The sequence below is a fragment of the Apis mellifera genome, linkage group LG12, assembly GCF_003254395.2.
Source record: "Apis mellifera strain DH4 linkage group LG12, Amel_HAv3.1, whole genome shotgun sequence".
NCBI classification, from domain to species: Eukaryota; Metazoa; Arthropoda; class Insecta; order Hymenoptera; family Apidae; genus Apis; species Apis mellifera.
The window spans coordinates 1,449,290-1,474,872 of NC_037649.1; the positions used below are offsets into that span (position 1 = coordinate 1,449,290).

Below are 25,583 nucleotides of genomic sequence, written 5' to 3' on the forward strand. Positions count from 1 at the left end.
TATCTGTTGCACCGAAAGCAAGTGGAACCATCCGTGCTTACGCTCCATAAATCTTCGACATTGATTTATTTGGAAGATAAAGCTTTCACGAATGTTACTTTAAATTTAAATAAAACGTACAATTTTTATCTATCTATCCGATTTTATTATAAATAATAATAATTAACTTTATATAACGATATACACGTGATTTGTTCGGCGACACCCTGTATAAAGGAAAAAAAAAAATCCACTCAGAATGCGTTAAATGCGAGATCAAAGAACTCGATCAAGTTTGAAATGCAATACGACTGTTTAATAGCGTTGCCTTTTAACTATGCTAAATCGGTATACTTGCTTCTACTTATCTGTCTAATAGCTCTTTTTTATCACACCTTAATCACACGATTCTAAAAAGGACACTTACAGATAAGAATTCTAAGAACGAAATTTCTTATATAACGAGGAAATTTTGAATTTAAAGTTTGAAGAAATTTTTCAACCCTCACAATTTCTACAATTTCTAATGTAAGAATATTTAATTCGAGTTCAAAAAGGAAACAATATAAGTAAATATTTATAAATACATTATTATATAATTTTTATATTATATATTATATTATACATTATATAATTATTAATATAAATAAATAAACAATTTTATAATATACATGAAAAAAATAATTCTCATAGTTAAACTGCAAGAATTTTATGAATTAAGGAAAGATCAAGACAACAGTAGATACTGTGTTATATATTATTACACAAATTATTACATAATAGCATAACGACTGTCTCTAAAAGTAGACACATTCTATCCTAAAATTGAATTTAATTCTAAAAAATTAATAAAAAACTTGATCCATAATAATATATTATCCTCGATAGAAAATTCTTCGATCGAATAAAAGAATATTGTAATTTCTTCCGAAATATAAAATCCAAAAAAAAAGAGAAAAATTAACAATATCAAATAAATTCCAACAACAAAAGAACCGTATATATATCGAAATACCAATTTTAAACGAAATATTTAAATTACCATCCAAGCGAAAAAAATTCCTTCTAATTCTTCTTCCCCGATGGAAAGAGAAACCGCAAAGCAAAAGGACGCGTCGACGAAATTTATATAATATAATATTGCGCTCGAATCATCGGAGCGTGGCTCATTAGAGTTCGTGGCTCGACGTGCCTTCAGCTTGCACGAACCCTCCATACGGAAGGAAGCCCCTCGAAAGCTTTGGAAGTGGGCAGATAATCACGGATGCTGTGTAGGTGCGTCTTGAACGAGGCGGGAGTCGAGGGTTTCTCCCATTTTTTTTTTTTCTTTCTTTCTTTTTTTTTTTCTCCCCCTCCTAGCTGCATTCATCGCAGCTAGATTCTTTTGCCGGTCGGTGAACCCGACTCTCTCAATGGATCGCCCATTGACTTTCAATAAATCTAAACGGATAGGTCACGGATGATGTCGGCCTCTGTCGGCGGAGCTGGAGTTAAACGCGGCTAATCACGCGCTAAAACGGACGATGAAATTACACGGTGCGTTGCAGGTGTGCAGGAGAGAGGGAGAGCGTTTCAAGAGAGGGAGAGAGAGGGAGAGTTTGGTCAATATTTCGCGCGAGGCGATGTACCAAGTCAGCCCAATATTTTCATCGGGAGGGGCCTCGGTTCGGTAATCCAATATATATATATATAGGCGCCTGTATACCCGCAACTGCTCAAGAGTTACGGATATGTTACGGATATAATAAGGGCGGAATTGATTTTACGTTCGGCCTTCGCTAAGCTTCTCCTTCTTATATTTAACTGTGATCGGTTTATAAAGTACTTTAAAGATGATAAATACTTTTTCGATATTTAACTGTGATCGGTTTATAAAATACTTTAAAGATGATAAATACTTTTTCGATATTTATATTATAATTGTTATTATATTATAACTGTGATCGGTTTATAAAATACTTTAAAGGTGATAAATACTTTTTCGATTATTGAATCGAGAAGCATTTTGTGATGTGTATGTTTTTATTTGAAAATACGATTTTTTTTTTTTGTTTGATATAAGTGAAAGTATTGGAAAATTGAAATAATGAATTGTTTATTAGGAAATTCTAAATTACTTGAAAATATGATTTTATTTGATACTTGGAATTTTATTTATCACCTTTGAAGGTGATAAATACTTTTTCTATTTTTGAATCGAGAAACATTTTGTGATGTGTATGTTTTTATTTGAAAATACGATTTTTTTTTTTGTTTGATAGAAGTGAAAATAAATTTGAAAGTATTGGAAAATTGAAATATTTGTTTATTAGGAAATTCTAAATTATTTGAAAATATGATTTTATTTGATTGGAATTTTATTTATCACCTTTAAAGATGATAAATATTTGTATGTTTTTATTTGAAAATTTTATTTGATTTTTTTTTTTTGTTTGATAGAATTGAGGGAAATTTGAAAGTATTGGAAAATTGAAATATTTGTTTATTAGGAAATTCTAAATTACTTGAAAGTATGATTTTATTTGATACTTGGAATTTTATTTATCATCTTTAAAGGGTGATAAATATTTTTGTTTGATAGAATTGAGGGAAATTTGAAAGTATTGGAAAATTGAAATATTTGTTTATTAGAAAATTCTAAATTATTTGAAAATATGATTTTATTTGATACTTGGAATTTTATTTATCATCTTTAAAGATGATAAATATTTGTATGTTTTTATTTGAAAATTTTATTTGATTTTTTTTTGTTTGATAGAATTGAGGGAAATTTGAAAGTATTGGAAAATTGAAATATATGTTTATTAGAAAATTCTAAATTATTTGAAAATATGATTTTATTTGATACTTGGAATTTTATTTATCACTTTTAAAGATGATAAATATTTTTTTGATTTTTAAATCAAGAAGTATTTTGTGATGTGTATGTTGTTTTTTGTTCTTAATTAAATTTTTGTTTTTAATTGAATTTTTGTTTTTTAATTGAATTTTTTTATTTGAAAATACAATTTTTTTTTGTTTGATAGAGGAAAATTTGAAAGTATTAGAAAATTGAAATATTTATTTATTAGGAAATTGTAAATTATTTGAAAATACGATTTTACTTGATACTTGGAATTGTGAGAAATATAAATATACGTTATTTGGAAAAAATTTGAAATAAGTTGAAAGAAGATTTTGAAGATATTTAAGATTTTATTTAAATTATGGAGTATATCAAATATTTGAGAGGCATATTTATAAGATAAATCAAAATAATTTTGAAATATTAGAAATATTGAAAATTTTCATCGAAAAATTCTTTTTTGAAAATAATTTAATAAAATATAATTTTAATAAATTTAATAAAATTTTTTTTATTAATAATATAATTCTAATATATTGTAATAATATTGAAAATTATTGAATTATTATTATTTTCATATTTCACGAATGATTATACTCGTTTCAAAATATTTACACGAATTGATTATATTTATATATAATAATGCGTAATAATTATCCAATTAAATTGGCATATCTTTTACGCGTACAACTATTTCAACAATCTATTTTTCAAGATTCTGAATCACTCTGAAGAAATCAAAACAAAAACTTATTCCTATATTTACATATTTCAACAATCTATTTTCCTTTACTTGAATTTACAAATGAAGAATATTTAAGATTAAAATAATCATCTGTTTCCAAGGAACAGGAATTTTTTTCACATGTTATTCATTATAAAACTTGATATTACCGTTTCCACGTGAAATCAAAGCTTCGTCGAATGGATGAAATTTCAGTTGTTATTTAACTTGTCTTGTTGGTCGAGATTAATAAAGTGTGAACTCCTTGTTTACTTACACGGTTAGCTGTACTTAAACACTTAAAAATTGGACGCGGAAAAGTATATTGTTGCCAGACAGTTGGCACGGGTTCAAATGTATTTGCAACTCCAGACAGAGAATGTATAATTTCTTTATTTTATCTCTCAATAATTTCTGTATTGCTTATTGACCATTAATTTAGAAAAGATAATATTTCAGGTTATTTTAAGTAAGAATTACAAATTGGAGTAATTTGACAATCTTATGAGATTCTGTTATCAAAGGTGACAAGGAATGACTTTAAAAAATGGATAATAATTTTAAGATTCTTGTCATTGTTGCAACAAATGAGCAATATTCCCGCACGTAAAATGACAATGGATACTTAAACACGCGTTTTGAGATATGGTCGAATCAACATTATTACCGTAATATTAAATTGAAACTAATTAAATATTTATATCATAAAGAAATATTACGTTTTAACGCAATCTCGAGTCTTGAGCAAGTGACAATAACATGCAACATTATTAAATATATATAAATACTATAAAATATAAAATATATTTTATGATATAAAAAAATGTATATAGAGAGAGTATTTTAATAAAAATTTCCTTGATAAAGAAAAATATTAAACAAATATTTAATTATAATAGATTTATAATCTTTAAGTTAGAAAAAAAATTAATTGACTTATGAATGAGAATGCATGTTTCATTTGCAACAATCATTAATTTAAAAACACTTCATGCATTTCAAGGAAATAAATTCTTCAGATATATTTATTATTAATTAAAGATATTATTTTTTTTTTGCATGTGTATAAATATATAAAATGTGTTTTATTTTATAATATATATTACATTTCCGAAACAAATTAATAAATTATTAATAAAAGAAATAAATAAATTATTATTCAAAAACAATATTTCTCTATTTTTGTCTTTATATTTTTCTGCATATCAATTTTTATGGATAATACATTTTCGGAATGGATTAATTGACAACTCAGATAATATTATTGCATAAACATTTAAAACTTGCATAAACAAAAAGCTATTTCACTTTTCAAATATTAAATTTATTGTTTGAGGTCACCATATATTCACCCTTGGATTAGATGTTGATACTTGAGCATATTTTACCTCCACAACTATAATTATTGCTCTTCCAATAGGAATTAAAGTATTTAGATGACTAACAACATATCATGGAGCAAGATTAAAATTAAATATTTCAATTCTATGATCTTTAGGTTTTATTATATTATTTAGTATTGGAAGATTAATTGGAATTATTGATAATTAAATTCATCAATTGATATTATTCTTCATGACACATATTATATATTGTTGGACATTTTCATTATGTTCTTTCAATAGGAGCAGTATTATTTCAAGATTTTTCTTTTCATTTCTTTTCATTTAATCTTGGTTCTTCTTTGTCTATAAATTTTTGTTTTGTATTATTTTCTTGAAATAAGATAATTATACGGTTTAATGAATTTTAAGTATATTAAATTATAAATCAATTTAAAAGAAACATAAAGGTAAAAACTTTGAATGAATGAAAAGCTTTAAACAAAAGAATAATAATCAAAATTGAAAGTCCATGTATAATTATTTAAAATAAGTATTTAGATAATTTACAATTATTCAATCAATTTTCCATACTTTCATTTCTTTAACATGCTATACATCACTCTGTAAATTTTCAAATTTAAATGAATAAATACTATACTCTTACTACTATACTCTTTATACTATATTTATATTTATATTATACTCCATTTTCAAAGTTAATCGAGAAAAACAAATTAGCATCTACAATATATTTATTTTTCTATATATATATATATTTTGCATATATAAATTTTTTGTATATTCAAATTTTTCTCCTCTCATAAATGCATGAACATTCGCAATTTACTTTACTGGTAATTAACACTTTTCCAAGGGGATTAATGGAGAAAAAGTAAACCAACGTGGGCAATGTTGTTGCATAAACATTCAGAGCTGTAGGAGAGTAACGATGCAAATCGTTGTAATAATCACGATGCACGTCAGGGCGTAAAGCGGGACATGGGTAACGAGGAGGACCTTGGCCCCCTACTCGTGTAACGATAAGTATTCGCGTAACGATAGGTACTCGCGTATTAGTCATGCGCATAAAATTTAACAAATCGCTCATTTTAGTCCGATCATTTGTGGAGATTCCGTTTGAGAAAATGTTACGTGTGTTTCGTAACGTGTTTGAAAAGAATCACGTGCAAAAGACTTTTTTTTTTTTTTTTCTTATTCTTCTTGAAAGAAATAATTGGTGAGACACGTGAATTTAAAGAATATGAAATAGTACGAATATTTCTTTACTAGACTACAAGTTTTGATTTTGCATTATTAAGAATGGTCTAATCTAACCTTTTCATAAATTTAATATGAATTTTTGCTTTTGTATTTCGTTAGATTAGATTAAGATATAAAATAATTAATTATTTTCCACAATCTGTTTAAACTTAATTTAATAATTCAATCTTGGTTCTTCTTTGTCTATAAATTTTTGTTTTGTATTATTTTCTTGAAATAAGATAATTATACGGTTTAATGAATTTTAAGTATATTAAATTATAAATCAATTTAAAAGAAACATAAAGGTAAAAACTTTTTCATAGAAAATGAATAAAAAGTTCTTTTTAAATTCTTCTGTTGAAACAAAGCTTTAAAAAAAGGATAATAATCAAAATTGAACAAAGTCCATGTATAATTATTTAAAATAGATATTTAGATAATTTACAATTATGACTTATACTTTTTTTAATTTTTTTAGAGATACTATATTTAAATATAACGTTCTTCTCCTCTAGCAGCAGAAGAAATGAATATTCAAATTTTTGTTTTGAATTAGTACGTGAAATTAATGTTGTATTTTTATACTTAACTTTATGTTTGAAAGTGAAATTAAACTTTGAAATAAGACTAACTATTTAAAAAAATATTAATTTTACAAATTATCTTACTATATTTTAATTTTTTCGAAATTATTAGAATATCTTTCAAACTTTTACAAGAAATTGCAGAATTATAATTATAATTTTTCCTGAAATAAAAATTCTAAGACTAATTATAAAAAAATATTGATTTTACAAATTACTTTACTATATTTTAATTTTTTTTAAATTATTAGAATATCTTTCAAACTTTTACAAGAAATTGCAGAATTATAATTATAAGTATATGAAATTAATGTCGTATTTTTATGCTTAACTTTATGTTTAAAACTGAAATTAAACTTTGAAATAAGACTAACTATATATTTAAAAAAATATTGATTTTACCTTACTATATTTTAATTTTTTCTAAATTATTAGAATATCTTTCAAACTTTTACAACAAATTGTACAGAATTATAATTATAATTTTTCCTGAAATAAGAAATCTATTCTCTTTATTTTTCTACCATGTCAAATACCTTTCTGCCAAAATTAAAATTTTCACATATATATAAAATTTACCATTAATTAAATTAAATTAAATTTGAACATCTTTTAAAGATTCTCAAAACAAAATTCTCCAAGTAAAATTCCAAATCTGTGAATACAAAAATCAATGATCCAATTGAATCTGAAGATATTTTGAGAAAAAGGAAAAGCTCCCAATTTCAATTAAAACAATATAAAAATTCGACTATTATATATATATACACCAACACAAGTAATAATAACATTATGAAAGAAAATTTCATTATTAATATTCGTTATTAATACAAACCACCCCACAATCAAATTCGTTGGTGAATCGAGGCATAAGGGGGGGCCGCAGTATCAATGCCTGCATGCAGTCATTCGAAACGATGGTTGCGACAACGTGAGGACCCTCTTCGCGCTCGAAATTCTCCGGAAGTGAGGAACAAATTGCGGATGGCCAAAGTGTCGCCTCGTTCGTGGGCCAAGCGAGGGAGAGAAGGGGGGGATCAACCTCGATTAAGGTTTCGAGTTGATGATCGAAGGTGAAGTCAATTCTGGCAATTGTAACATCGTTATTTCATCGACGGTTGCCAATTTCCTAATTGGCAACACACGATACGGCTCTTTCCTCGCCACGTTTCTTCAAATCGGTGGAAAATGGCGTGGTAAATCGTTACGATGGTAACGATTCAATTAAATAGATAGTTTGTATCGGTCACGAATATCGGTGTTAACTATATGACGGAATGACATTCGCGTGATGCACGTTCATTTTGCAAAGAAACGTCGAAACGGCAAACTTTTAATTCGTGATCTGAAATTGGTATTGAAATCAAAGTGTGTGTGTGCGAGATGGATAATTGTTGCGTAAACTTTGTTGTCCAAGTTGAAGGATAACATTTTGTGCCTTTCAATGGATATTTATAATGTTGTAAAATAAAAGGATGTCTATGTTTTATCAGTTATTATGTTAAATATAAATAGAATGTATAAATAGAAATTATGGTTGGAATATTTTTATAACACAGAATATTTATTAAATGGATTGTATTTGAGCAACGTTATTTATAATTTTAAAGAAATTATTGTATTGTAAAATTTTCAGTAATAGACGTTGTTAAATAAAAATCACAATTTATGTTTCCATTTTATAAATATTTCATAGAATAATCGGATTAAATTTGTCTTAATAAATTTTTTGGACTTCTAAGTTCTATTATTGTTAAGAAATGTTATACAGATATTTCATAGTTTTATTTTTGATATATGATAGTTTTATTTGAAGGAAACATTTTTCTTGAAAATTTTTTAATTTCTCTTTTCATTGAGATTTAAAAAAAAATTGATTGTTAACAATCTTCTTAGACGAGTTAGAAAAAACGAAAGAAAAATGTTAATCGAAACATTAAACAAGATAATGTTTATCTTAATCTAACTCCTTACTTACTTATGAATTTCTGATAACAATTTTTATTTTACTTTTTCGAATTTTTCATCAGATAGAAACTTTCTTATTTTTCATATCACAATACAATCTTTATCTTGTAATCTTTGGTTAATTACCGTTTCTTATTTATTTTTCAATAAACATACTTTTAAAAATGATTATAAGCAACGATTTATACAAATAAATAGTTAAATAATTTAATTAATCCATATTTTCTTTATAATTCTTTTTAACAGAATCATCGATTGTCCATTAACAAAGAATGTAATTTTCATGCAACATCTATTCTTCGAGACTTTTACACGCGTTTTTGAATGGATATGATGAAAAATATCACCTCTTTGTTATACGTTTCCTCTTAGAGTATAACGATTTCGCACAGTAAACAACAAGCAACAATGGTGGTATACCAAGATTATCTTGATCCACGTAAATAGAGTACAAGATGTAGGATTAATTATGCATGGGCGCCTGACAACATGCTGCATTAAGTTAATCAGCATCTAAAAGACTTCCCAGTCTTACGATTCAATATTATATGCCGGGTTTTCTCATCGCTTTAAGTCTAATGCCCCCAGACACCGAGGCCATTGTACAGTCTTCAACGTGAACATGTGCATGTCGAGTGTGTTTTAATTCCGCAATTATTATTAAAGATGTGAACAAGTTGATAGAAACAACGTTTTAATTTAGTTGATGAAAAATAACGGTTGTTCCATTTTTTTTTCAATAAAAAATGTATGAAAAAAAAAAGAAACGATATTCTTCAACCAATATTATTACTTGAAAAGTTGAGATTGTTTCTAATTTTAGGATTTATGAAAGAAAACGAGATGAGATATAATTTTAGTTTATTATTTTATGATATCAATTATGTGATTATGTAATTCAAATAAAAAATCGTTATATTGTAATTATTAATTTTAAATATTTGTTTATATATTATATATAATATATATTTATTTTATCAGAATAATTAGATTATTTCATATAAAAAGCATTATTTAAAGTTTTTTATATATAATATTCTCTTTTATTTTTGCAAGTAATATGATATTTCATTTTTGTTTAATAAATATAATTTTAAAAGTTACTATAAGTATTATAATATTTTTATATAAGCTTTCTATATAAAATAATCTAATTTTTTTGATAAAATAATATAATACATATTTATGTATAATATATAAATAAAATTAATAATTACAATCTAATAATTTTGTAGTTGAATGTAATAGTATAAAATTTACATAAACTTAAAAAGCATATCTAAAATTGTTTTTTCTTAATGAACATGCTCTTTCAAAATTTTTAAATGTATATAATATTTAAAATACGATATAAGTAAAAAAATAAATATATAGTCACATATACATTATATATAACAATGCATTTTGTTTTAATATTGACTTTATCGACAAGTATTTACTATCTTTTAGACAAGCAATATATTATATTATCTAATTCTGAATCTTTATTTTCATTAAAAAAAAAAAAACATCTTAGTATATTAACAATTAATCGAGAAATTCTCAAACAATTCGAATAAATTATCAATCCATATTTATGACAAACTGTCATATCAACATGCAGTTCCTCTTTACCATTCAAACCTCTCAAAACAATTCATATATCCTCCTTTAACAAGAAAATAAACACACTTTTCAACATAAATAAATAAACGATTTCTCCACGTGTAGAAATAATTTTCTTAAATTTCCTCGTTACATAACCTATTCGGTAAAAAAGATACAAGAAAAATAGATCGAAACGGCTTAAACAGATTACGGAAATAATTTTCCGACATATTCCACCAAGATGGCGAAACTCGTGTTCCACCAATGAGCTTCGCCGTGCTCCTGTGTCGGAGCTTGTGCTCTCGAAAATAGAATTACGTAGAGAATCGCGCGCAATAATGAATATAACACCAACCTGTTCGCTGCATGACGTCGTCATCCTGCTGCAATTTGCTGCCGGTGTCGTCCTTGTTCGAATTCACTTGTACATCCGTCATCTTCCCGGTTGACGGACTCTCGCGATTCGTTCTTGTTAGGGCGAGGATGTCTTGTTTATCGCGGTGGTCGATTTCCACGCACTGCTCGTCACGCCGTTATACGCGCGTCGCGGCGGGAATCGGTCGAAATACGTAACGAGAGATGGTGCGCGATTCACTGCCAATTCACAAAGTGGAAGACGAAACGCGCGACACTTGCGACGCGTTTGAACTGACTGGCTCGACCGCCAGCTTTCCGGGATCACCCGAAGGCCCCACGCCTCGCCGCCGGAAATTGCCGAGCGTTTACGAACCTCTTCACGATTCTCAGGTGCTTCGTGTCGTGTCGCGAACAACGGCTAGACGTTGATTGCGGTTTATGCATCGCGCATTCACCCTTCTGTTGAATAGAGCGATACCAGAATTGGGTAAATTTTGAAATGAAACGAAATATTTTTATAAGTAAATACCGTTTTTCCTTTAAATTTCATTCAATGTTTAAATTACGGATAAATATTTATTTACGATTGAATTCGACGTAAGCGAGATATTTATTTTTTCGTTTAATTTAAAACGTGAGCATCGAAGCACTTTTTTCTCTCTCTTAAACATAGAAAATAAATTGAGTTTTTGCATGCACTACAATAATTAAAAATATATTGAAATTAAAAATTACTTATTTAAAGTGCTTATTAAATTACACCATGAAATGTTATTTTCTTTATATTTTTCTATACTTATTTTAAAATAGTGTTTATACTAAAATATAGTGTTAATTGTTTTTGAATGATTCTAGCCACTGAAACAAACATAACAATATTAATAGTATACAAAAATATCAACTGAGATTTACTCGTCAAATTATTTTATACTTCATGAAACTAAAAAAAGAAATAGAATGAAAAAACTTAATAAAACTTAATAAATATTTTCGCGCTTTTGTTTTTGTGTCTAGAATAAACTTTCTAAAAATCGTTCATGAATTTTAACATTATATATATAATTGAAATATTATATCTTTACATAGATATTTATTGGAAAAATTTATTTGTAAAAATTCTGAATCACTGGAGAAATTGATTTCTATTTATCTATTTCAGAAATTTATATTTCTGATTTTATATTTTCAATCTAATAATTTCATTTTTCTGATTTTATAGAATAATAAATATTTCTTATCCGTTCTGACAATTTCATTAATTTTTATTCAATTTTTAAGATGTTTATTAAATACGAATAAATATTTGAAATTTATATACTTTAAATTTGAATCATATATGTATATTACATAATAAATAAATAAAATTATGTTAAACTTATACTTTTTTAAAAAATAATAATTAATATGAGTATGCATTTTACTTGTTGAGTAAAAAAATGTACAACTTAATAAAATTTCTTATTAAAATCTTAATATATCTATCTTTCATAATATTCATAACTTCAAAAAATTACAATTTCATTCATATTCTGTTATGATTTGAAAAGACTCAGAAATGAATTATTAATGAAATTTAAAAATAACTTTGACTCAAGAAAAAGAAATTTGTATTCAACGACTGATTTTTCCAAATCACCTTTTCATTCAAATGAAATAAAATCTCTAGGTTATATTTGATTCTTATACAACCTTATCCTTTAATGATCTCCAATTATGCAAGATTCTCTCTTTTTCTGAAGATTTGTTTTCAATTGTATGCAATGTCCTAATTTTCTTTCATCTGACAGATGACTTTGACAAATATTTTGTGTTATGAAATATTCATATTTCACATTCAACTTTTTATCAAAATCATATTTCTTCCTCCATTTATAATATTTATATGTATGTAAATTTCTAATCCTATTATAAACATTTTTAAGTAATTTCTACAAACTGTACTTATTGAAATAAAGATAATAAATACCCAATTGGAAATATTTCAACAAAACAACTGATAAATTATTATAAATACTTTAAAATAATTAATAAAAAATTAAGAAAGATAGTGAAAAATAAATGAAGTGGAAGTACACGAAATTTTATATTTCCTAAAATATTCGAGGAATAGAGTGAATGAAATTACACCAATGCTAGCTGACATAAGATTCACCTACTTCTAATCAATCTGATAATCTAAAGATTATCATATTATTCGTGTGAAGAGTGAGAGACGCTCAGGATTTGTACAAAACGTGTTTCTATGATTTTATTTACATTATTTAATTATAACATCATCCCAACATTTGAAGCAAGTCATATGTAGACGTAGATGTGTTACAGATCGGCAAGTAATAATATTTCAAATTTCCTCTCTGAAGATTGTGACAAAGGACACGATTTATTAAATCAACCGACAAGAAATAAAATAATATCGATATATAATATTTCTTCTTCGATATTCGGTATTTGCCATACATATATTAAAATATCATTTATCGTTTTTTATTATAAATACATATATATGTTACAACAATATTATATATACTTTATATATATATATATATATTTATTTATTCATAACCGAATAAAACAATTAATTAACCTTGTACGTCTTTTGATTAATGTTTCGCATCATATTCCCTTTCTAATTATATTTATTTTTCTGTTGAAGGAATTAGAATTTTACAAAACATTGCGACAAAACGTTTTTTTTTTTTAAATTAATTATTCGATCGTTTTGCGCGAAATACGCTTAAAAGCGCCACGAGATATTTTTAACAGGGGATAAACAGTTATGATGAGTATGATGGGTGAACATGTCCCTTCTCGAGGTGGAGACTGCCGATGGGCGAGTACCAACGTTATGATTGAAGTGTTGTTGCTTCACTAGTCCTCTTCTCTTTCGCATAATCTACGAAGGAACGCTAGAAACGAAAAAAGAACTGTATTAACACGATTGCTGTCCGAGAAGAGCAATATATATTTATATATACAGTCCACCTTTGTGCCAATCGAACTTGGTGCTATAATACACGAATATAAGCTGAATATAGTACAAGCGATAGTTTAACCCTCGTGTCAATCTTCGATTAACTTTTTTTAATTAATTAAAATTAAGAATCTGTTAGCTTATTATCCTCTTGAAACATTTTCAAATCGTCATGGGAAGAGAAAGATATTTGTGAATAGAAATGAGATAAGGAATGATTCTATTTTGAATTTTGTCAATTATTAGAAAATTATTAAATTTAGATTTAGATATTAAATATAGAAATGAGATAAGATTCTATTTTGAATTTTGTCAATTATTAGAAAATTATTAAATTTAGAAAATTTAATAATATCTATTATTTTTGGCTATTGACACAAGGGTTGTTGTGCAAAATCATATTAAACTATATACATTTGTATTAAATTTAAAATACTCTGTGGTTCCATTTTTCCAGAAAATATTAAGCTTGATATAAGTTCTGTAGTAGATTCGGATATACTGCGAAAATAGTATACATTTGAGGATTTCATCGTTCATTAATATTAATGAAAAGCAATAATCTAATTCAAATTGGAAATAAATACTTTTATTTTTAGAAATAATGTAGATAATTAATATATATATTGTAATAATGTTGTTATAAAGAAACACATGATTTAAATTGTTTTTTTTTAAGTTTATGAAATCCGTGACATGAATATGTAACAAATTATTTAAATATTAAATGTAATTCTGTAACAATGTGTATAATAAATTTCGAATTATATTTATTTTATTATTATATACCAAATTATGAAATCTATTTATTGCAATTATTAGTTTCTATAATTTTAAATTGTAATCAATTTCAAAATTTCAGATATTATGTATTTAAGTAATTTATATATAATAATACAACAAAAGTTTTTGAATATTGAGAGAAAAAAAATTAAACTATCGATTTTATATGAAATTTTGGATTCCTAGTTAATTTTTTGTAACATCTAAACTTTTAATAACAATAATCGATTGACTTTTTAAAAAATTAAATTCTCATATTTTATTTAAACTATAATGTGAATGGACAAATTTTTACCAATTATAATGACTTCGAACTATCATCGATTAAATAAAAAGAGAATTTCAAAATTCAAAAATTGCAAAAAATTTCGAAGAATTTTAAGATTTCAATGCTTCTAAAAGAATCGATTAAGAAAAGATTAATTTACCAAGACGATTAAAAAAAAAAAAAAGAAAAAAAAAGAAATGACACGACAGCAATTTTTATTCTCATAATCGACGAACAACTTGAGAAAAACGATTAAAGTCGACGATCGTTTTCTGAAACGTTTTCGTCAACGACACTCTCGGAGTCACGGATCTCGCGCATGAATATGCCTTAAGCTTTTGTATACGTGTTGCTGTACGAGAAGCAGGTTATCGATTTCAGCATCCCTGCCACGTAGATTCGTTGCGTCCTATAAACTGTGACATGTGAGTGGTGAAAACATAAAAGAATATTTGTGTTAATATTTGTGTATAAACATGTATAAAGGCAAAAATAGCGTCAAAGAAGAGAAGAAAGAACGAAAGAATAAGGAGAGAAGAGACAGAGAAAGAAAGAGAGAGAGAGAAAAAGAGAGAAGCATATATATAGGAAGTGTACACTACAGGATACTACTTACGAAGGACGATCTTTGCGACACTGACATCCTGTTTGCTTACAATAGCACCATCATCTTCTTCAAGAACGCTGTAGAAACACAAAACACGTGGAAATGTTAAATGATAGGGGAGAGGGGTGAATTGGGGTCCTGAATCGAGTCCTCTGACTTCCTGGGCATTTTGGGCGGCTGTGTAAAAGTATACTCTACGGGACTAAGCTGCTGAACACCGTACAAAGGGGGCGGGGCGGGGGAAGAGAGGGGGGGGACAATCGTTTGTTTACACTTTCTACTGTAACATCAAGGTCTACTGGTTGAACGAATTGCTGACAAAATGCATGAACAGTATGTCTGAAAAGTAAAGGGATTTTCTTTTTACGAAGCGCCATCTATGAAATTTTCTAGGTTATGTTTATATTTCGTATTTTTCGTAAATGGAAAATTGTTATAATGATCGAAATGATGCAAAATGTGTAATGAAATAATGTTTTGTTAATATGATTATTGAAATATAAAAAAATTTAAATAACGAAAGACGTGAAAAAAGAAGTATTGTTTAACTTAAATAATTAATTTTATATTACACTACAGATAACTTTATAGGAAAATTTATCTAATTTAATATTTATAATCTAGTAAGAAATAGTAAATCAATATTATATTTGGATTGAAAGATATCTTAAGACTTTTGGATTTTCAATCAAAAAATAAATAATAATATATTCGATTATTCAAGATTTGTTATTCAAACATGGAATGAATATTCCATCATAATATTATATTCTAAAAATTAATTTATTTTCTCTTAATTCATTTCTCTTATTAACTTAATGTATTTTTCTATGTAATGAATATATTTAATCCAGCACTGTACAATAATTCCAATTCCCAGAGACTAAAAATATAAGTGAAAAGAAATCACAATATTTCAATCGATTTAAAAATTTTTATCAGACTTTTAGAAATTTCTTGAATGGTCCAATGATGGCAAAAGAACAGTGAATCGAACGAAAGGAACGATTTTTGATGAATATTATGAACGTTTGAATTTTTGAATACATTGTCAGCTCCATTACTTTTCAGGCATGCCGTGTATTTTTATTGCTCGCTGCTGCTCCTCTTTAATCTAGCAATGCTCTACATTAATGTGACTCACTGATGCAGCTCGTGTAACACGCTTTGTTTCTTCCTCTATTTCGCGAGATGCATGTGCTCCTTGGAATGGATCGATACTTACGAGTATAGGGGATAAAACCATCCTCGTCTTCTGGGTCCATACAATCCTTCAACACTTCTTCCACCTCTGCGTCGGACAGTTTTTCGCCTGATTCACAATTACAAGTATCGTTTATACAAAATAGAAAAAATTTATTTTTCTAGAATTATAATAATTGAATGTTATTTTATATTTTATATTTATTGAATTCGATTTAATGAAAATAATTTTTATTTTTTTCTAGGTGCCTACTTTTCAATACTCGAAATTCTATCAAATAAAAGATCTCGAATCTCGAATTCTTTTGATATTTTTGTTTTTAATATAAAACGAAATGATTTGTATAAATAATTTAGAAGAATGTTGTGATGACACGAATTCATTTTTATCTAACTAATGATAATTGTGTTTGTATTTAAGAAATTTGATTTGATATATTTAAATTAATGTAATTGTCACGATTATTATTATTATTATTATTCCAAAAATGAAAATTTATTAAGATTTTAATTCTTAAATTTATTCCTTAAGAAAAAAATAAGAAAAAAAAAAAAGGTTTGTAGAGATTCTAAGATTTCTACATGTCACAAAGTCTCGAGTTTTATGGATCTAAAAATTACGTTTCAACTCATTTCCAATCCCAAAAGTAAAAATTTATTTAAATTTGATGAAATAATCTAAAAGAAAGAAAACAAACAAAAAAAATCTTCTAGAATTTCAAGTTCGAAATAAAATTTTCCGATCTACACGAATGCAGAAATTCAAGATTTCAATTTCTAATATTTTTCAGTGTAAATGCAGAAATAGAATAATATATAGCACAATATAACAGCGGAATAATTATATTACCAAGCGCGAGCAGTGTATGTGACAATTCAGCGCCAAGCATAGTTCCATTCTCCTGTTTGTCGTATAATTTCAAACACTCGACAAAGTCCTCGTAGCATCCCTGATCCTTGTCCTTTTTGCACTGGCTGTAGATTGGTAAAAATTCGTCGAGCTTCATCAATTTTTCACCCTTCTTTTTCGTTCCTCCAAGTTTCTCGATGGTGGCGTTTGTTGGATTCAGATTCAGGGCGCGAAGAACGTTACCAAGATCGATGGCGTCGATCACGTTGGTGCCATCGGCGTCATAAATGGAGAAGGCGAATTCTGCCTCTATTTAATAATAATAATAATAAGAATAATAAAGAAAAAGAAAAAAGTAAGAAAGAATTCTATTATATTATTATATTATATTATTATATTATATTATATTATTATATTTATTATTATATATATATATTATATTTATTATATTATTAGTTGTATATTTATACTTATAAATTATATTATGAATGAAAAAATCATTTATTTCAAGATTTTGTAAAATGAATGATAAAGCTTTGATAAATAAAGGATTAGGAATATTTTAATTTTGGAATAATATTACACGTAAGATGATTAATGATAATATCTATGGAAAAAGAAATTTCGAAATAATCTGAAAATATATAATGCATAGCTAGAATTTTCAACGTTATTCTTTAATAATAAAATTTTAAAAGTTATTACGTAAATTGATGGCAAATATATGAAACAATGAATCATCTTGAGAATTATTCCCCGCCAAGATTATACAACTTTTAAACATTATTTTAAAGGATATTTAAATATAGAAATCTAAGAAATAAGCATCTCAAAAAAAAAAATTTTTCTCTCGAGAAACGTCAAGATTTAATATTTTTATTATCTAATCGAAATTTCACATTTCTTCCTTTTCGAAACTAATAATTTTTCTTTCGAAAAATTAAAAATTCCATAAAAACCTCTTCTTCTGTACGATAAGATAAACATTGGTGAGTAAACAAGATCGCCATGCCATCAAATTGGCGACTCAAACTCGTTTCAAATCATTTTACGCGAAAAAAAATAGGGGGGGAGGGAGGAGAAAACAATTTATTTTCACAATTCGTCCATAGAAAGGGTTAAAAAAAAAAAAATGTCAAATTTAGGAACGTATACGCTACGTGAAATCTGGGTTAATATCAACGCGGCTCTTCGTGCGTACCTGGTTCAAAAATATTATTCTATTTTGAGACGGCAGCGGCTCCCACCCAGCAACCGATTCAAGAAGTTGCTTGTAGAAGTAGTGGGTCAGATTACCCCCGCCGAGCCATATAAGAGCACGGCATTAACTATTTTTGAAATCACGCTTCCCCTTCTGGGGGTGATTACACTACTCTCTGTTTTACCGAATACTTACGTAACACTTGCCACGAGGCGTTACTATTTACATTTAGAAAACGTGTTACATGTCCAAAAATATACGGATTTTATATATATATATATATGCTGTTCTATAAAGTTCGATTCAAAAGAACATTGAATTTTCTAAATTTTGCGATTGAGTTTCGTTTTGAAAATTTGAAAATTTGAAAATTTTATTCGGCAACGATGATCAATTTCGTTCAATTACTCGCCAATTTTTATCTCCAACGGAATTATTTGTAACATTCGATAAATATGAAACAATTTTATTGCTATTAATTGTATGATTATAACAAGGAGAAAGGAATTATTTATAAGTATTCATATCAAATTCTCTCTTTCATAATTTTCTTGGTTCATCTTAACTGGATGAATATTATTCAATGTACGTTATTAATACGTTTATTCAAATATTATAGGTTATTCATATTCATGCAAATATTATTCGAAAATAAAATAAAATTTATCGATATCGGAAAGTTGGATTTAAAGATACGGAAATTTTAATTCCGCAATATTCGCGGGATATAAATACGAATTTTAAATTTTTCTCGATTCTTTTTTTTTGAAGAACGTATTGAACGTAAAACGAATATAATATATTTTTACTGCGAGGAGTTTAACTTCCTCGAACAAAAATATCATGATCGTGAATCTACGATAATATTTTATATCTTTCGTAGAACCTTTTTACACGAGCACGTTTTTCTTTGATCTTTAACTTTTATTTCCCTCGCGACATTTAAATCCCATCTCCGTGGAAAATTTCCCTCACTTCCGGTTACACACGAAATGACTCGCAATATATTCACTCGACAATTCACTGGTTATCTTAAAAAAAAAAAAAAAGAAAAAAAAGAGAAAAAAAAAACGTTACGATTTTACAATCCTTTGTTCTCTCAAATTTCATTTTTTTATTTTTATCGCACAGATTAGATCAAACACACAAATCAACTACTTCCCATATACGTTTTACTCACTTTCGACTTCCTTGGCGCTGAGATCTGCCTGCAAAATTCAAAAGAGAAACATTTTTTATCGATGAAAAAATATAGGAAAAAAAAAAAAAAGAGATACTTTAAAAATTAACCACCACGTAAAATTGTACAAATATTTGAAACCTACTGAAAATTATTCGAATATAAATAATAAATGATAAATAATTTAAGATTTAAAATATAAAGAGAAAAATATTTAAAAGCAAATTTAAGGATATATTTTTATGGGGAAAAATTTTTCAAATTCTCAGATCGCACATATATCGAGCGATTGGACGAGAAAATCGGCAAGCTCACCATGTTTCTAGTCTAGTCTGGCCAAGATGTTAATCGTACGGAGCGTGAACCAGAAGTGGTATCGGGTGTTACCAAATTTATTCATTTTATTTCTGTAGATGGCGCGGTTGTCAGGACACACGAGAATTAACAGGGAGATCTGGCCGAGGAGAGTTTGGAGGAGGAGGGTATATCGGCAACACCGCGGTCCAAAAACAGTTCGAGAAGCTTAACGCGGGTTCAAAGCTGCGCTTCCTGCTACGATAAATGGTTTTCAGCCGGTGGCGTACGCGTGTCAGGGCTGCCAGATCTGCGACACGGGTTATAAAGAGAAGAGAGAAACGAAAATATACACACCTGATTGGCCTTCGATTCCGTGCACCTAGTCGTGCACGGCCCTTAAAACTCGGCCAATTTCCGCATTTCTATTTCTTATCAGATTGAAATTGAATCGTTTTCTCTCGATCGAGTTGAAATTGACCCATTTGCACGGCTCATTTCGGTGAAATTTTATGGGTCAATCCGCGAGTTACTAGTTTTACAATGTATTTTATCATATGGTGAAATTTTAAAAAGTTACTAAATCATTCGATATTTATAACGGGTTTATAAGGGAAATACATACATACCTTAAATTCGATTCTTGTTTTCGTGTATTTTTGTCACGTTGAAATTGGCCCATTTGCACGATCGAATTGTTAACGGAATTCTATGAGTCACTAGTGTGAATGCACGGTGAAATTTTAGAAATTATTCGTTATTCCTAATGGGATATGTTACGTTGGTAATATATTACATAACGTTGGTAAAGAAGTATTGGAATGAAGACGAAGAAGAATGGAATGTCCTATTTAAAATGATACACTCGAATATCGTGGAAATTAATGATATTGGGAAATATTTTAGATAAAAATTTAAATGTTTAGAAGATTCAGAAATATAAACTCTAACGTATGGTTCATCTTAAGCGACTTATATAATTAAAAAATTCCTTTATTGTCCAAATTTCCAAAGTTGGCAAATCAATTAAAATAATTGATTTATCGATTAAAAATTTAGACAAGAAAGGGATTCTCGAATGGTTATCCATTTTCCAGAAAATACTTACGTTGGTTTCGATTGGTTTCTGAACTCTTCATCTAGAAAGTCGACTAGGGACACGTATCTCGCGAGAAACTAGAAATTCATCATTCGTGTCAACGCGAAAAATTCCCCGTTAACCATTCAAATCATTTAATTTTTCTCCAAATATTTTTCAATATCGTTATATAGATTTCGAGATATTCAAAACAGGACACTCTGTATACGTAAAAATAAATTTTATGCATCATACGTATATTACCTTGTCAATACACTTACTATTAACAATATCAATAAGTAAAGGTTCCCGGTGTTATAAATTTTCTTCCACAATTACTTTCAACCGTTTAACAATCCATTTGATATAAACACTGAGAAGCCAAATTGGTCAAATTCCATTTCTTTCTTTCTTTCTTTCTTTCTTTCTTTTTTTTTCGAAGATTCTTTTATCCATATCAAACATCAAATCAACAACGATTAATCAATTTAGCCTCTTAGATCCACCAAGTATCGTTGTTATCAGATACAATTACGATTCGAATTAAATAAAAAAAAAAAACTGGTAAAATGACACAGAATCTCATATTCAACTTAACCCTTCGTTCAAAATTAAAATAAACTTTATTGTTTACCAAAAAAAAAAAAAAAAAAAAAAAAAAAAGACACTGCATTATATAAAAATTTGTAAACTACATCTTTCCCTCCACGGTGTCCTTAGGAACGCGTGGAATTTATTTCACGTCTTATATTCATATATATATATATACATATATATATATGAACATAAATATATATATAACTCGGTAAGAGGTTAGACTACGCTGCACGCGTGGCCAGTTGATGACTAAACTAGGGAGTTTATATTTAAATCGGCTCGAGGAGAGCGTTTCGCGTTTTAAAAAAAAAAATTATAGGTTTTACAAATTGTGTGTGTGCGTGTATATGTGTGTGTATGCGTGTGTGTATATTCGTGTACGTGTGTTTTTTATTTTTTTTTTTCCTGCTTTTTTTATATTCCATCGAGAAGGAGGAAGAGGAGGAGAAGAGGGGAGAGAAAAAAAAAAAACTGGACGACTCGGCCGTCCCCGAAAAATCATTTCTTTCTACGCCCGAAAATCGTGCGGAACAGCTTCCTCGTTCTGCTCAGGATACCCTTCTTCTTCAATTCCTCGGACTGCGTCTCGTTGTGGGTAAGACTCTTCGTCTTCCCGGACGGGCGTTGCTCCACTTCGGGGGGTAGGGGGGAGGGGGTGATGTCCTCGATGGCCACCTCCTCGAGGGACGAGTTCTTGGGGAAGGGCGTCGAGGAGCCGACGAAGGACGACGCAAGCCCGTCGTAGGCGAAGTCGCAAACGTCCGTCCTGCTCTCGGGGACGGACTCGACGTAATTTTGATCCGGGTCGTCGATACTCTCTATGGTCCTTATGAATTGCTCCTCGGACTCCTCCCAAACCTCGATCTTCTCCTTGCTCACGGCCGGCCCGGACGGCTTCTTCTCCTCGTTCTCCTCCTCCTTGCCCCGCTCCCCCATCCTCGACTCGAGCTCCTCGATCATTCGATATATGAGGCTGGTGGACACCCTCGTCGCCTCGGAACTGTCGGTCACCTTCTCAAGGCGGGCGCAGGTCGGGTCAGCCGCCATCTCGATCACCGCGTCGTGGATAATCTGGTGCACGTCGCCCTGGCCCTGGGTCGAATGCGTCTCAACGGGGCTGGCGGGCTCCGTGTATATGATATTGTCGATGTTGTGCACGATGTGTTTCACCTGTGGATCCGGAAATTGTATTAATTCTTGGGGAACAGGGATTGGAGATCTATTCTTAAATCACTTTTTTTTTTTTTTAAGAAATAATTTTAATAATTCTAATAATTTAATAGCAATTAATAATTTTTTTTTTTTTAAGATAATGGATCTGATGTATGTATATATGTATATAATTTTATCATATTTTTATTTGATAATAAATAATTTTCTAGAATTTTTGTTAATGAGATAAAATAAAATATATAATGATTTTGATTAGATTTCTAATTCTAATTAAAATAAGAGGAGATATTAGAATTACCTGTTTCTCTAATTTAGATAGGTGTAAAGGCATAGGAGTCGAATCTCCGATTTGCAGATTGTGTAAACCACATACCATCTTCTCTATTATCTCCGCATTTTCCGTCTCGTTTCGATCTGTACACAAAAGATCCTGCATTTGTTGCGCAGCCTGCGATTGGGTATCGGTCGTTTCTTGTCGATTATCCGGCATTTGTAATTTTTCTGGCAACGTTATTTTTTTTCGTTGATTGCAATTTGTCAAAATTAATTCGAATTCCTGTCTACGCGAATAACATACTTATATTTCCTTTAAATTTGCTTAAAAATAAAGGGAATCGTTTTACACACATTCACACACACACACACAGTTTTGTTAACAACGATATAAAAGAAAAATTATTTTCAAATAGAAAGCTCGCTTATTAAAAGAAAAAAATATAATTATTTTTATATTAACAATTTAAAAGATTGGATTTTTTGAATCATTTATTGCAATAAATGAGATATATGTAATAACTAGATTGTGGATTTTTATATAAATTATATTTCTAATACGTTATCGTCTTAATTGATATTCGATGATAGCTTAAAATATACTTTTTTCATTTGGGAAAGAAATTTTTTGTATATATAAAAAGTTCACAGGAATACAATTCAATGGAATTTAAAAAACCGAGATACCGAAAATAAGAGAAATCTGCAGTGATGATACATAAAGTAATAAGACGTAATTAGATCAAATTTAAAATTTAAATATTAGATATACATACATACATACAGATGTGAAAATGTTATTTTTCAATTTACAAGTTAATTTTTTCAAACAAACGATACCGATTTACCAAGCAGGAAACCTTGAAAAAATTATTGCCATATATCATTATGATATAAATTATGATAGATGTACGCAATTAAAATTATTTCACAAACGTATATAATTAATATATATACACGTATATATACCAATTGCATATATCCTACATAACGTCACATATTAGTTGAACGTTTGAACACGTTTCAGTTGTGTAAAAAATTCACAATCTAGCATTGTGCAACAGAACCTAAATAAAACAAAATTCAACGAAATGTCCTATTTACGTCGGACAATAACAACTGCTCACCTTCATTCGTATCAACCACATCGAAAGCTTCTAACATTATCTTGTCAATTAAACTTTTTGCGAAAGCTTCGACCATAATTTGAGGCATTATCAAATCGACAAAGAACTGAAATCGGTAGCTGTTAACGGTTGCGATCGTCACGTTTTACACGAGCATGGCAAATACGCATGCACTTGAATTTTGCCAATTGTGCGTTCGTACTGTTTTTGAATTTCACACTTTATTCGATCAACGTATCTATTAAATTGATGAACAAATAAGTTTAAATATGAACTGAGAATACGAAATTTACGTAGGGTTATCGATACCCTAAAGTGAACTCGTAAGATGTCTGCTCGTGTCCAGGAAAATGTCAGAAGATGGTGAACAAATTATATTTTCAAGGTGTCGCCCATTCACTTCATGGAAACTGATTATACGCAACGTATTGTACAACTTTGAATATAATAATTTTATTAATTAAACATTTTTAAAATCGTATCAATCATATCTTGTTAATAGACCTAACCTATACAGTATTAATGTTAATATTTTTATTATACGATAGAATTGTTATTGCAACTCCTCGTTGACTTTTAAATTAAATTCAATTCGAAGCAAGAATATCGCTGAATAAATAAAATTATACGGAATTATAGAGAAGGAAATCGGATAAATATTAATGATTCTTATTATTAGTAGATTTAACCTAAAAAAAAAAAAAAAATAAAAATTTTATTACAACAGAATCGTCGACCGAACGTTCAACGTTGAATCAAGGATAGAATATTAAATAAATAAATGAAGGTTACGAAAAGAGGATTAGAGAAGTTTGTGCAAAATTATAAAAGAAAATTCATAGATATTAATTAGAGTTAATCTATAAAATATTAAAATAAAATTTTTATCATAAGACAAGTGTTGACAGTCTCTCAATGTTAAATAAAAATTAAAAATCGGTTATTAACGAACAAGCAAATATTTATAGATATTAATGATCAATGATCAATTATTGATCAATTATTAACAGTTTATTAATCTACGAAATATTATAATATAAAAACTTTTATTGTAACAGGATTGTGGATAATCGAATCGAATATTGAATTATTAACGAATTAATAATATTGACATAATAATTGATCAACAAGATATTTAATCTACTAAAATAAAATTTTTATATCGAAATAAAATTGCCTAAACTTAATTTCGTATCGAATTCAAATACCGACATAAATAAACGAAAATTCATTTATTTTGACGAGAATTGTAATAATAATAATAATAATCGATCGAATAGAACGCTACAAAATTATTAAAATAGAATTTTTATTTGCAACAGAATTACCGATATAACCTCAAATTG

At 28.1% G+C, this 25,583-nt stretch overlaps 3 protein-coding genes across 7 annotated transcripts in view; all 3 read right to left on the minus strand.

Annotated features, from left to right (window-relative positions):
• The window catches only part of LOC409539 (microtubule-associated protein 2), a 70,317-nt gene extending 59,371 nt beyond the window's left edge, over positions 1-10,946 (minus strand). The window contains exon 1 of the mRNA XM_026444504.1: positions 10,631-10,946. Coding sequence (XP_026300289.1) covers positions 10,631-10,654 — 24 coding nt within the window. The 5' untranslated portion in view covers positions 10,655-10,946. The remainder of the gene's footprint in view (positions 1-10,630) is intronic.
• Positions 10,947-12,854: 1,908 nt separating this feature from the next.
• Positions 12,855-20,261, minus strand: LOC410058 (myosin light chain alkali). 2 transcript variants are annotated; one of them, XM_393544.6, is made up of 6 exons: positions 20,011-20,261; positions 19,696-19,723; positions 17,315-17,623; positions 16,487-16,573; positions 15,271-15,338; positions 12,855-13,538 (listed from the first exon to the last, which is right to left on the minus strand). In XM_393544.6, the coding sequence occupies exons 1-5, from the start codon at positions 20,011-20,013 to the stop codon at positions 15,307-15,309; spliced, it is 459 nt and encodes a 152-aa protein (XP_393544.3). In that variant the 5' UTR covers positions 20,014-20,261; the 3' UTR covers positions 12,855-13,538; positions 15,271-15,306. The 2 variants fall into 2 exon arrangements, with proteins under 2 accessions (XP_393544.3, XP_006558909.1); XM_006558846.2 differs by lacking the exon at positions 15,271-15,338.
• On the minus strand, positions 20,100-25,301 carry LOC100577908. 4 transcript variants are annotated; one of them, XR_003305840.1, is made up of 3 exons: positions 23,136-23,494; positions 21,349-22,834; positions 20,100-20,708 (listed from the first exon to the last, which is right to left on the minus strand). XR_003305840.1 is itself a non-coding variant. In XM_026444301.1 (3 exons), exons 1-3 carry the CDS (start codon positions 24,323-24,325, stop codon positions 22,163-22,165), a joined length of 963 nt encoding a protein of 320 aa, XP_026300086.1. In that variant the 5' UTR covers positions 24,326-25,301; the 3' UTR covers positions 20,100-22,162. The 4 variants fall into 4 exon arrangements, 1 of the variants encoding a protein (XP_026300086.1); XR_003305838.1 differs by having other exon boundaries at positions 20,100-20,752; XR_003305839.1 differs by having other exon boundaries at positions 20,100-20,521; positions 20,619-22,834.
• Between the last annotated feature and the right edge of the window lie 282 nt (positions 25,302-25,583).

What these genes read in the sequence shown, in the direction of transcription:
- LOC410058 (XM_006558846.2), bottom strand. An exon ending in CAGCGCCAAGGAAGTCGAAA is followed by an intron (nt 17,624 to 19,695) that starts GTGAGTAAAACG and finishes ATTATTAAATAG; the next exon opens with AGGCAGAATTCGCCTTCTCC. An exon ending in TGGTTTTATCCCCTATACTC is followed by an intron (nt 13,539 to 16,486) that starts GTAAGTATCGAT and finishes TTTCGTTTCTAG; the next exon opens with CGTTCCTTCGTAGATTATGC.
- LOC100577908 (XM_026444301.1), bottom strand. Translation starts at nt 24,325, where the DNA reads ATGCCTCAAATTATGGTCGAAGCTTTCGCAAAAAGTTTAATTGACAAG. An exon ending in TGTGGTTGATACGAATGAAG is followed by an intron (nt 23,339 to 24,237) that starts GTGAGCAGTTGT and finishes TAACGTTGCCAG; the next exon opens with AAAAATTACAAATGCCGGAT. An exon ending in TATCTAAATTAGAGAAACAG is followed by an intron (nt 22,835 to 23,135) that starts GTAATTCTAATA and finishes CCGGATCCACAG; the next exon opens with GTGAAACACATCGTGCACAA.